Source organism: Hesperophylax consimilis, chromosome 17 (assembly GCF_061612785.1).
Source record: "Hesperophylax consimilis isolate HC1 chromosome 17, BYU_Hcon_1.0, whole genome shotgun sequence".
Taxonomy (NCBI): Eukaryota; Metazoa; Arthropoda; class Insecta; order Trichoptera; family Limnephilidae; genus Hesperophylax; species Hesperophylax consimilis.
Genome location: NC_142852.1, coordinates 5,153,744 through 5,165,849, shown reverse-complemented (window position 1 = coordinate 5,165,849; position 12,106 = coordinate 5,153,744). Strand labels below are relative to the sequence as shown.

General features: G+C 33.7%; 1 protein-coding gene across 1 annotated transcript in view; it reads right to left on the bottom strand.

The window, feature by feature from the left end:
• Nucleotides 1-917: 917 nt before the first annotated feature.
• LOC149415825 (uncharacterized) overlaps nt 918-12,106 on the bottom strand; it is a 198,941-nt gene continuing 187,752 nt past the window's right edge. Inside the window, exons 4-5 of the mRNA XM_089641729.1 lie at nt 976-1,185; nt 918-922 (exon numbers count right to left, since the gene is read on the bottom strand). Coding sequence (XP_089497855.1) covers nt 918-922; nt 976-1,185 — 215 coding nt within the window. The remainder of the gene's footprint in view (nt 923-975; nt 1,186-12,106) is intronic.

The window sequence follows — 12,106 nt, the reverse complement described above, 5'->3', positions numbered from 1 at the left end:
TTCGACAGCACGCATATTTGCACACGGAACATGAAAAAGGTTTTTCTTCACTGTGAGTCAGCATATGTCCCGTTAATTTGCTTTTTTGATAACATGCATAGTTGCACACGGAACATGAAAAAGGTTTTTTTTCACTGTGAGTAAGCATGTGTCCCGTTAATTTGCTTTTTTGATAACATGCATAGTTGCACAAGGAACATGAAAAAGGTTTTTCTCCACTGTGAGTCAGCATGTGGCTCGTTAGGTCGCTCTTTCGATAACATGCATAGTTGCACACGGAACATGAAAAAGGTTTTTCTCCACTGTGAGTGAGCATGTGAATCTTTAGTTGATACTTTCGACAGCACGCATATTTGCACACGGAACATGAAAAAGGTTTTTCTTCACTGTGAGTCAGCATATGTCCCGTTAATTTGCTTTTTTGATAACATGCATAGTTGCACAAGGAACATGAAAAAGGTTTTTCTCCACTGTGGGTCAGCATGTGTTTCTTCAGGTTACCCAGTTGATAACTTGCAAAGTTGCACTTCAAACATGAATGAGGTTTTTCCCCACTGTGAGTCAGCATGTGTCTCTTTAGTTTATCCTGTTGATTACATGCATAGTAACACTCCGAACATGAAAGTGCTTTTTCTTCACTGTGAGTCAGCATGTGTCTCGTTAGGTGGCGCTTTTGATAACATGCATAGTTGCACACGGAACATGAAAAAGGTTTTTCTTCACTGTGAGTCAGCATGTGGCTCGTTAGGTGGCGCTTTTGATAACATGCATAGTTGCACACGGAACATGAAAAAGGTTTTTCTTCACTGTGAGTCAGCATGTGGCTCTTTAGGTTGCACTTTAGAGAACATGCATAGTTGCACACGCAACATGAAAAAGGTTTTTCTCCACTGTGAATCAGCATGTGTCTCTTTAGTTTATCCTGTTGATTACATGCATAGTCACATTCCAAACATGAAAGTGCTTTTTCTTCACTGTGAGTCAGCATGTGCCTCTTCAGATGACCCTTTTGACGACTCGCATAGTTGCACACGGAACATGAAAAAGGTTTTACTCCACTGCGAATCTGCATGTGTACGTTTGAATTTCGCTTTTGAAAATTCATGGCAAAATTTGACTTAGGAGAGAAGGAGTAGTTGCGGTTGAGAGGAGTGAATCCTTTTTCCACAAAGTGCGTCCGAAGATCTGTCAAAAAATTTGAAAAATAACATGGATGAAAATGATTCAGTTAAACTTAGAGTAAATAAGCGAAGTAAGTTCGTAGAAACGTTAAAAAAAATAGGAAATGCCCAATTTTTCATGTTTACGATAAATATTGGTTTTACCTGCTTCCTTGGTAAATCTTCCAAAGCGTTCCAAGCATTCCTCTTTAACATCCGGCAGGTCTATGTCAATTTTCATATAAGTAAGCCCCGCTTCATCTTGTGGGGATCCAAGATCCGCGTTTATGGTAACTGTTTCCACATTAATGCTTCCTGGAATAAAAAAGGAGAATAAATAGAATGTATCTTTGAATGGCCAGCCCTGAACCAAACGGCGCCAGGCGCGAGTTAAATTTTGGTTGCCCTTACAGTATTAATTAGTATACACCAAGGGTGGATATAAATGTAATCAATAAAATTATGATTTTTGGTTTTTTGTAGCACGGTATTTATCAAAAATAATATCAAGGGCGATGTGTTAAGGTGAGTATTCGACGCCTGAAGAGAACTGGTCCAATTACGTCTACATAAGGCCAGCCATGTATCTTCGTACCATTGATGTAAAACGAAATATTTTTAAATTGTTAACCTTTGTGCTATGCATAAAAATCTTGTCTTAAAAACATTAGTTTACCAAAAAATAATAATTTTTTAATTAAACTATAAATTATTTTTTAACAAATAAAGAACCCATAAAAGCTGGAATTTGGATGAAAGTTTTAATGGTCAATATCAGATAAAAATGACCACAGACGTCCACTTGAGGGACAGATTTAACAAGAAAGAAAAACTCTGATCTAGAGCACCTTAAGTAGGAAGTTGTTAGTAAATGGGATAGTGTTTTCTAAATCAATATTTATGAATTTTTAACGTTAAAAAAATACGTGTTATTTACATCATGTTCCAATAAAATTAGGGGAAAATAGATGAACCGACAACTTATTGTGAATAGTATGATCATGTTAAAATAGGGCTGTATTTTGGAAGTTTCCGGAAAGGACGCATTTTAGGGTAAATACCCAATACACCTTTTGTTTTATAAGAGAGGATGAAACAAGTATGTGTTCTGTTTGCACGACATTTCAAAACAGACATGGATTCCGGACATCCGTATTTAAAGTTCTATATTTTACATGTATGCAATGCAACTACTCTCCGCATATTGCAAGAATTCCGTCGTTACAGCTGGGAGGTCGAAATCTTAATCCGAAAATGCAATTTCACCTCCACCTTCTTCCTGGAGCCCTGGTTCCGTCTTGATGGATATAGTATTTGGCTTCAGTAGATCCATGGTCTGCTTTGGTGGGGTTTGGTAATTAGTTTAACCCTGGAACAGAACAAAGTTGTAACGGAATTCAGTTTTTAAAATTTGGCTTCTCAAGTCGTAACAAAAATACACAATAGAAAACCTTGAAGTTATGACAAAGGTTGAGAGAAACGTGGTTTATCTTGGGAAAACTCTTAATTTATTTACTGTCTATTTCTAGCGCCATTCCGTTGTAATCCACCTGTGATTAAACAACTGTTATCCGTATATTTGTTATCATTTTAATAAAATGCATTTGAAATACTTATCATTTAATAGGTTGATGTCATATTGACAGTTGAAAACATTCTGCTGTGACAAAACTCCCGATGATTCACTAACTAAACTGAAGGGAACGGCCGCTACCAAAATGAATAGCAATTGATTTAAGTATTATTTCTTACCAATAACCATCACATGTACGGGATAATAAGTTTAACAGGGCGGGATAAACAGAGTGTGGAAACAGGAAGAAAGACTGTCGGAGAAGAAAGCACTTGTCAGAAAATATATAGGTTATGCATAGACAAGAATGATGTCATAGACAATTATTATAATTTTCATGAACCTTGTCTTTTAAGAACATAATAATTTCTACTTTAATTTTACTGTGTACGATAAGTATGCCTCTCCTAGTAGTAGTACAGTATATATTAATCATTTACCAACAAAAAAATGTATTTATAAAATATGTATTTATTTATTTAGAATTTACGGCACAAGTGCCATTTACATACAAAGTTTTTTTTTTTTTTTTACATATACATAGTGCAGTATTAAATTTTGATGAAAAAAAATTAAAGAATTAAATTTAGTAAAAACATAACAAATAAAATTACAGCATAGAAAGAAGCAATGACAATAGCACGTTATGTAGTGACCTCATTAAAATAAGTGGCGTTAAAATGTGTTATTAGTGCAGCTTTATATTTTACAAGGGGAATATTAAAAGTATCTGCGATTTTAGCACAAAAGTTCCCAAGTGTGTGCAATCTGTTTATAACTGAGTTATATCCTGAGATTGTGGTATAATTGTCACAATAAAACATACTAGAGGACCTTGATCTAATGGTAGGTACATGAAATTGAATCAACATTAATATGTCAGGGCTGTCCAACTTATAATTTATAATTTTGTATAAGAATATAAGGTCAAACATTTTTCTTCTATCACTTTTAAGCAATTTTAATGAATATAATAAGTAATCATAATCTATTGTTTCTAAAGGAATTCCAAGCCTAAAATTAATACATCTCAAAAATTTGCGTTGGACTCTTTCAATGGTATTAATGTGATTATTAAAGACAGGTGACCAAATTGTACAGTTGTATTCTAGAATACTTCTAACGAGAGATGTGAACAGAATTTTTGATGTGTTGATATTTTGAAAATCCTTGGAAATTCTTACTATAAAACCTATTATTTTCATAGCCCTGTTAGCGATAGAAGTTATGTGAGATACAAAGCAGAGTTTTTGATAAAACATTATGCCTAGGTCAAGTATTTCGATTACAGAGATTAAGTCAACATTACACAATGAATAATTATACATTATTGGGTGTTTGATTTTGTGGAACCTCATAACTTGGCATTTGTTGATATTTAGTTGCAGTTTATTACTAGAACACCATTTGAAAAAGTTGTTAAGGTTCTCTTGCAAGATTATGCAGTCGTACACATCATTAATGACCCTAAACAACTTCATATCGTCAGCAAAAAGTAAAACTTCGACATTGTAGAAAATGCTGGTAACGTCATTGATGAAGAGGATAAATAATAAAGGTCCCAGGTGTGAACCTTGTGGGACTCCACTGGTAGCAATAAATTCATAGGATAGACAGTCATTAATCTTAACAAAAAGTGATCTATCAGATAAGTAACTGATCAACCATGCCAGTAAATTACCACTTATCCCATATTTTACAAGTTTGTTGATTAGTATTTTGTGGCAGACCTTATCGAACGCCTTGGAAAAATCTGTATATACGGAGTTTACTTGTTTCCTGTTAGAAAATGCTGTATTTATGTAGTTTACATTTACTGTAAGGTTTGTGAGAGTAGATCTAGACGAGACAAACCCATGTTGGCAATTGGTAATAACGTGTTTAATGTTAGAGGATATTTTGTTAAGAATGATTTTTTCAAAGAGCTTAGGTATACTAGATAGAATACAAATAGGTCTATAATTGCATACATCATTTTTGGAACCCTTTTTGAACACTGGAGTGAGATAGCTAGATTTCCAGCTATTGGGGAATTGTCCTGTTTTAAGAGATTTATTAAAGATTAAGTACAATGGATAGGATAGACTATGTTCACATTTTTTTAGAAATATGGGTGGGATATTATCGGGACCAGAACTTGTTTTTGGTTCCAAGAGTTTAATATAGGCTATGATATCATTGCGTTCAATTAATAGATCAGATAGTTGCAAGTTAATATCAGTGAAAAATGCAGGAACACTGTCGACAGAGATATCATCCTCATATACGCTTTTGAAAAAGTCAGCGAATAGATTAACAATATCCTCAGTTTTGGAACAAGTCCTTTAAGACATATAAGAATCGTGGCTCCCTTCTTATCAGGACCAAGAAATTATTTTTTTCTGATAAAGAATACATCACCAATAATGATCTTAAATTTAATATCCTAATATATACCTATAAATTTAACTCTTATTAAACGAAATAAAAAATACGATTTGTTTCATTTTTATGTTAAAATCAGAGAAATGTCAAAATTCGATAAAGTCGTAAAAAGCACAACTTCATATTTCATATTTTATAATCTAAATGACGGGTTGTTTCAGAGAATTTTAATTATTCTTCAAATTTGAAAGTTAATTCCCATGTTGTCTGTCAAGCTACTAGCCTATAATGATATAATAACATAATTTGAATAGGACTTTCACAGAACCTTCAAATGAACGTTGAAATTTGATCAATTGTTCGAATTCTTTGTAACAACCCTTTCTTATTTATTTAATATCAACGGTATAAATATACCATAAACAATGATAACATGTCACAGTTAAAATCGTAAAAATATTTTTAAAAAGAATTACATATATATGTGGCATCTGATTGTGAAATAACAATAGAGAGTATGTAAGTAAGTAAACAAGAGATACAAGTACATAAGCTTCTATAGTGCAAATAAGGTAGAATTAGATTAAATTAATATTGATTGAAAAGATTTGATAGCATAGCCCTCTTGTACCTACCTTGCGTGCAGTTAAATAGATCTGCCACATCTGCGTATCTATTACTAACTTCACGCAACCTAGGTACAAGCGAGTGTTTGGAATACTCAGTCCTGATATTGTTGCATTTAAACAAAATTTTAGAACGAGTAGCTCTCGTGGGTATATGAAATTCAATGAGGTTAATTAAATCAGGACTGTCTATACTACCATTTACAATTTTGAACATAAATATTAAGTCGGATATAATTCTTCGATCTGAGAGTTTTAATAAATTTAGATTTTTCATCAAGTAATTATAATTTATATTTTCAATGGGAATACCGAGTTTAAAATTAATGTGTCTTAGGAATTTATGTTGAATTTTTTCGATTGAATCTGAATGTAATTTTTAGTGGGGGGACCAAGGATGTATACAAAAATTTTAATGTTGAAATATTCTTGAAACCTCTAGAATTTCGAAAAATGAAGCCTAGCATTTTCATTCCTTTATTATTAATACAATTTATATGCGATATAAAGTTTAATTTAGAGTCGAAAGTTATCCCCAGGTCATTAATTTCTTCGACAGAGGTAAGGATTGAGTTATTGAGTTTATATGAATGAATAATTGGTTGATTTATTCTGTAAAATATTATTGAATAACACTTATTTATGTTCAGATGAAGTTTGTTAAGAGAACACCAATTAATTAACCGGTTCAAATTATTTTGTAGACAGATACAATCTTCAGCGCTTTTGATTTTAAATCACTGTTTTTTTAAATTAGTACATCTAATGTACCACCAGCATCATGAGTTGGGACGTCGACCTATTGGTGGCATCCAAAGCTGGCTAATAGTTCTAAGAATTTAACAGTGTTTGGTGATGTCACGCGCTCAAGACGAATACTGATGTCGCCTGTAATAATGAGTGCGTCGGAGAGTCCGACTGAAAGTTCCAAAAACTGTGAAAACTCATTATAAAATTTGACAGAGATTGGTTTCGATCCGGGCCTATAAAGGGTGCACAACATGAACGACGTTCCTGAAGAAGAAACCCTGCATCCAATATATTCAAACGTGTTAAATATACCGAGAGCTACTTTGTTTAGCCGTAATCCTGGTCGGGCTATTATCGCGACACCCCCGTGATTCACGTGTGAGATATTGTTTGATGGTAGGTCCCCACTAGGTCGGGCTTCTTCAAGAACCACATACCCTAAAGCTCGGAGTCTCTTAGTTGAGTACGAATCACTGTTCTTGTGCCAAGTTTCTGTGACAGTAGGGATATGGAGTTTTTGGTCTCATATGAAAATATCGTCCACCACCTCTAGTTTGTTGTTAAGGGATCGCGCATTCCAGGAACCAATCGCAAGCTTCTGCTCCTATAGTTGGCATGTCGTTCTAATCTCATTTCATTTAAGTTATTGTGGAATTCATCGGAATCGCGGAGGGCTATAGACGGTAGGTAATTCTGTTTGTCGATCGGTTCGACTACTTGAACACCCTGGGACTAATGCGAAATATAAAATTACAATTTTACCTACAAATTCAACAATAACTTTGAGTGTACATTTGAGAGTATGAATGAGGGACCTCAACCTCAACCACCTCATTCATATGCATTACTGATGTACTACCGGCGGGCGCTCCTTGGCGAATCACACGACGGGGCGCGTGCCGCACTTTGTGTGATGTTTCTAAAATCCAATTTTTTCATAAAAAAATCATCATATTTATGTGGAAAACTAATGCTTAAGACGAATAAAGTTGTTCTGTTTAATTCAAATTTATATTGGTAATCATAAAATTCAAAGTTCTGTCATAAAACCACGAAATGAATGCAATTTCCATAATGAAAAAACAACTGAAATTAGAAATACATCGGATACATTCACAGAATTATTGAAACAAATTTTGTGTAAAAATGAAGTAAGTTGTACATTTCGCTGTGGCAATGTAGATTTGGCAAACCAACATAATGATTTTCGCAAACGTGCTTAATACATTCAGACAGCTGATAAAAAAAACTTGCTTATAAAACGTGCCCGGCAAAAATAAACCAGTAAAATTTTCTTAATATTCCTACGAGAAAAATATAACAAAAAGCTAAATTTTCTCATTTTTTTAGACGTGAGAAAGAGTAGAAAGTTTACCCTAATAAGAAATATACTTAGGTACCTACTAGACCGAAATATAAGATAAAAATAATGAAGATACCGAAAGTAACGCTAAAGGGCGGCAATTCGTGACATCTCATTCGAGTACTTAACCTGAATATACATGATATACATATTCACATTGTGCGGAGATAAATGAACCAAGTGGGGGTATACACACCCCGGTGGGTCACGGGAAGGTGGCGGTGCAAAGCGGTTGACTCAGCACTACTCAAATTAATAACAGTAATAAGTGCAGTCATAGATGCTTTTTTCTCTGAAATTCTTCAGCCCTTGTTCACGGATACGAAAATATTGTGACACCGCACCTCATTACAGAAATTCATTATCTCATACAAACTCTGTTTGATATCACTTGAAGAAAAAATATAAATTTACCAGGTAATGGAAGACAAAAGGAAACACTAGTCTAGTGTCTAGTTAGTGGTATATATATGGACAACGAATTTAACTTCAAGATTGCCTTAGTTTAAATTCAACAGGTGGACGATCTACGAACCATTTTTAAATAAGACGCAATTTATATAATATTATTATGAATCTGAAATGCCAGATAAATGAAAATTAAAATCATTGTCTCTGATTCCATTATTGTCTATGCATAGCTTGAAAATTTGTTGAGCCATGCTTTCTACACCGACAGTCGTTACTTCCTGTATCTAAACTCTGTTTAACCAATACACCCTGGATCCTCCTACTGTCTCGGGGGTACCGGTTCAACCGACGCGTTAAACTTATTATCTCAACTAGTGATAGTTATTGGTAAGTACGATTGTTTATATTCATTCCTTTTAAATTCTGTAGCGGTCGTTATTCATTTAACATTTAACAGCCGAACGTTTAAACTAACGATTTTACGTCGACCTATTTTAAGATAAGTATTTCCAAGGCATTTATCAAAATAATCACAAATATACGGATTACCGATATTTTGTTAAAAGCGGAATAACCAATTATCTTTAGATATACGAGTAGATATATTATATAAATACTGAGTTACCAGAATATTGTCAATGATTCTCTCAACCGTTGTCTTTACTTCAAGGTCACAATTTGTATCATTTTTTTCCAAATAAGTGTCTTAGCTACGACTTCATTGTTTTGACAGAATATTCCAACCGTAAAAAATATTAAAAACTCATTCAAATTACAGTTCCGTTACAACTATGTTCTGTTTCAGGTATGTTTGTTTGAAGTTAAACCAATTACCAAACGTTACCACAGCAGTGCCATGGATCTACTAAATCCAGAGACTATATCTGTCAAGACGGAACCAGGTCCCCAAGAAGAAGGCGGAGGTGAAATGTCGTATACGGATATGGATTTCGACCTCCCAGATGTAAAGAAGGAATGTTTGCAATATGCATATGGTACTCTGTCAGCCAGTAAGTTTCATTGAATATAATAAAAATGCAGGATGTTTAATTTCGATGTTCGGAATCCAAGTTCATTTTGAAATGTCTTCTCGTTTTATTTGGGACATGATGTAAGTTTCAAGTGTTATTTTACTGGGTTACGTGCGGGAACTTTCTTCTTTCATACGAAAATAAGTATGAAATAAGGAAGTAGAATACTTTAAACGCACTTGTATTTGTACTTTAAATTACGTTTATTGATCCATCGACTTAAAAAAACCGTCTTGAAACATCGTTCCCTGGGGAGATCTGGGGGCTTTCTTATTCATTTATTTATACGCCTAAAAAGGTTTTTACATAAAATTGATACAAGATGCAGTGTACCTTGTGGAATATCTGTATTATACAGGAAAAACTAACAGGATATAGATGTAATGGATTATAAAGTAGGTACAAAATAGTTCTATGAATACACAATTTTTTTTTTTTAATAAAATTATATTAGTAAAATTGTGATGACAATTATAATATAGTATATTTAAAAATAATAATTAAAGTGCTAATATAGATTATGGTTTATTTAATTAATGGAATCAATAAATATTTCAATAGTACCCCCTTACTTGTTACCCAGATGATGCACCCTATTTGTCAGTGAGTGTGTCTGTGTTCTTATAGTATCGTCAATTGACCTTAAAGACTTTTATACAAGATCTGCATCTACGTGGTTAATCAATGGTATCTTTATTCGTTATTTTTACGGTTATTGCTTTTTTAATTAAAAACTATGTTTCGTTTCGTATAAATTATCAATGTACAAATTATTATTTTGTTTATCCAGGTAGCTTAAATGCGGGGACTGTTACCATCAAGGCGGAACCAGGACCCCGAGAAGAAGATGAAAGGGGATGTCCAAATATGGAAATTGACATAGACCTGCCGGATGTTAAGAAGGAATGCTTAGAACGTTTTAAAAGAATTGACAAGACAGCAGGTAACACCGATTTTCATGGAATGATTTATCAATTTGTGCTCTCCTATTTAACTAACGTTTACGTTTTGACGAATTAACTACGCTTATCTAAACTTTGTGTTGGTAATAAGACTTATTGAGCCTTAATTCGTATTTTTTTCAAATTTATCGACAGATCTGAAGACGCATGCTGTTGAAAAGCGATTATCATGTCCTCATTGTAACTACTCATGCTCTCATAAATCAGATTTGTCAAGACACATGCCTACTCACAGTAAAGAAAAACCATTTTCGTGTTCTGACTGCAACTATTCATGTAGTCAAAAAGGAGGTTTGAAAAGACACATGCTGAAGCACAGTGAAGAAAAACCTTTTTCATGTTCCAAGTGCAACTATTCATGTTCTCAAAAGGCTTATCTGTCGAGCCACATGCTGACACACAGTAGAGAAAAACCTTTTTCATGTTCCGAGTGCAAGTTTTCATGTTCTCGTAGGGGTCATTTGAAGATACACATGCTGACTCACAGTGGAGAAAAACCTTTTTCATGTTCACACTGCAACTATTCATGTTCACGAAAGACATATTTGACGAGTCACATGGTGTCTCACGGTGCAGAAAAACTTTTTTCATGTTCCGAGTGCAACTTTTCATGTTCTCGAAATAAAAATTTGAAAAGACATATGCTGACTCACGGTGGAGAAAAACCTTTTTCGTGTTCTGACTGCAATTATTCATGTTGTCAAGAGGGAACATTGACAAGACACATGCTGACTCACAGTAGAGAAAAACCTTTTTCATGTTCCAAGTGCAACTACTCGTGTTTTCGAAAGAATAATTTGACGAGACACAAGCTGACTCACAGCTGAGAAAAAGATTCCCAGTGCATTTCATAGTTATATTTATTCATTTACAAAGTGATTTTTTTATTTGTTTAACTTTGTACAATAAAAAATAATGTATTCAATTAATAAAACTGATTCGTCACAAAGTGTGTTTTAAAAAATTGAATATTGTTATAATTTAATGTCAAAACCAGACGTGGAGAAAAAAGTCAAATTATCATATGTTTAGCTAAATAGCTATAAAATACATTATTTTCCTTTTCCAGAAACAGAAATACTTACTGCTCTTTATTGTCTACCTGATAAAAAGTATTTTTTAAATAAATATGCGTATTAAGTGAGTCCTTATTTTCTAAAAATTTTCAATAATCTGTTCATAAGCGCGGCCTCTTAGTAAAGTGAAGAAGTATTTTCAGATCTTTATGTTCAGTACCTACTCGAATGAATTAATTAAAAAATAATTATATACCATGACTTATTATGTCTATGTTATTTACACAACCTAACATTGTGGACAAGCATGCTTTCGTCATCTTTCAATCGTTTCATCCTGTTTCTAAGGGCTTATTTTACATAATATTCCTTACATTGTTTAACCCAGTTAGTTAGTCAGCAGTTAAATTAATCATTCCATATGTCGCATCCGAAATAAGTTATGAAAGCAGAAAAAAAGGGAGGCCAATCACTGACCGCAAAGAAGCACACATCATAATAAAGTTAGTGCAAGCACAACACAATCACATGAGTTCCACCGCAATAGCTCGGGGTAATAATTGTGGCCACAACGAATGTACAAGTACTTTCAATATAGGTAAATATTATACACACGATAAACATCAACGACTTGCTTACAATTCTTCTTCTGGTCTAGCCCAAACAAATGCACTCGAAATTTTCAAAGTGTTCTTGTCCTTGTTCTTCATTGCAAATCCTTATTCAGCAAGGTGGAGTTTGGAGACGGAGCTGCGAATTGGATAAATGACAATCTGGTTAGAACTATGCATATTGTCATTTCAAAAGCAAATACCTACAATGCTTGTGAAATTTTTGTTGATAAGTTTTG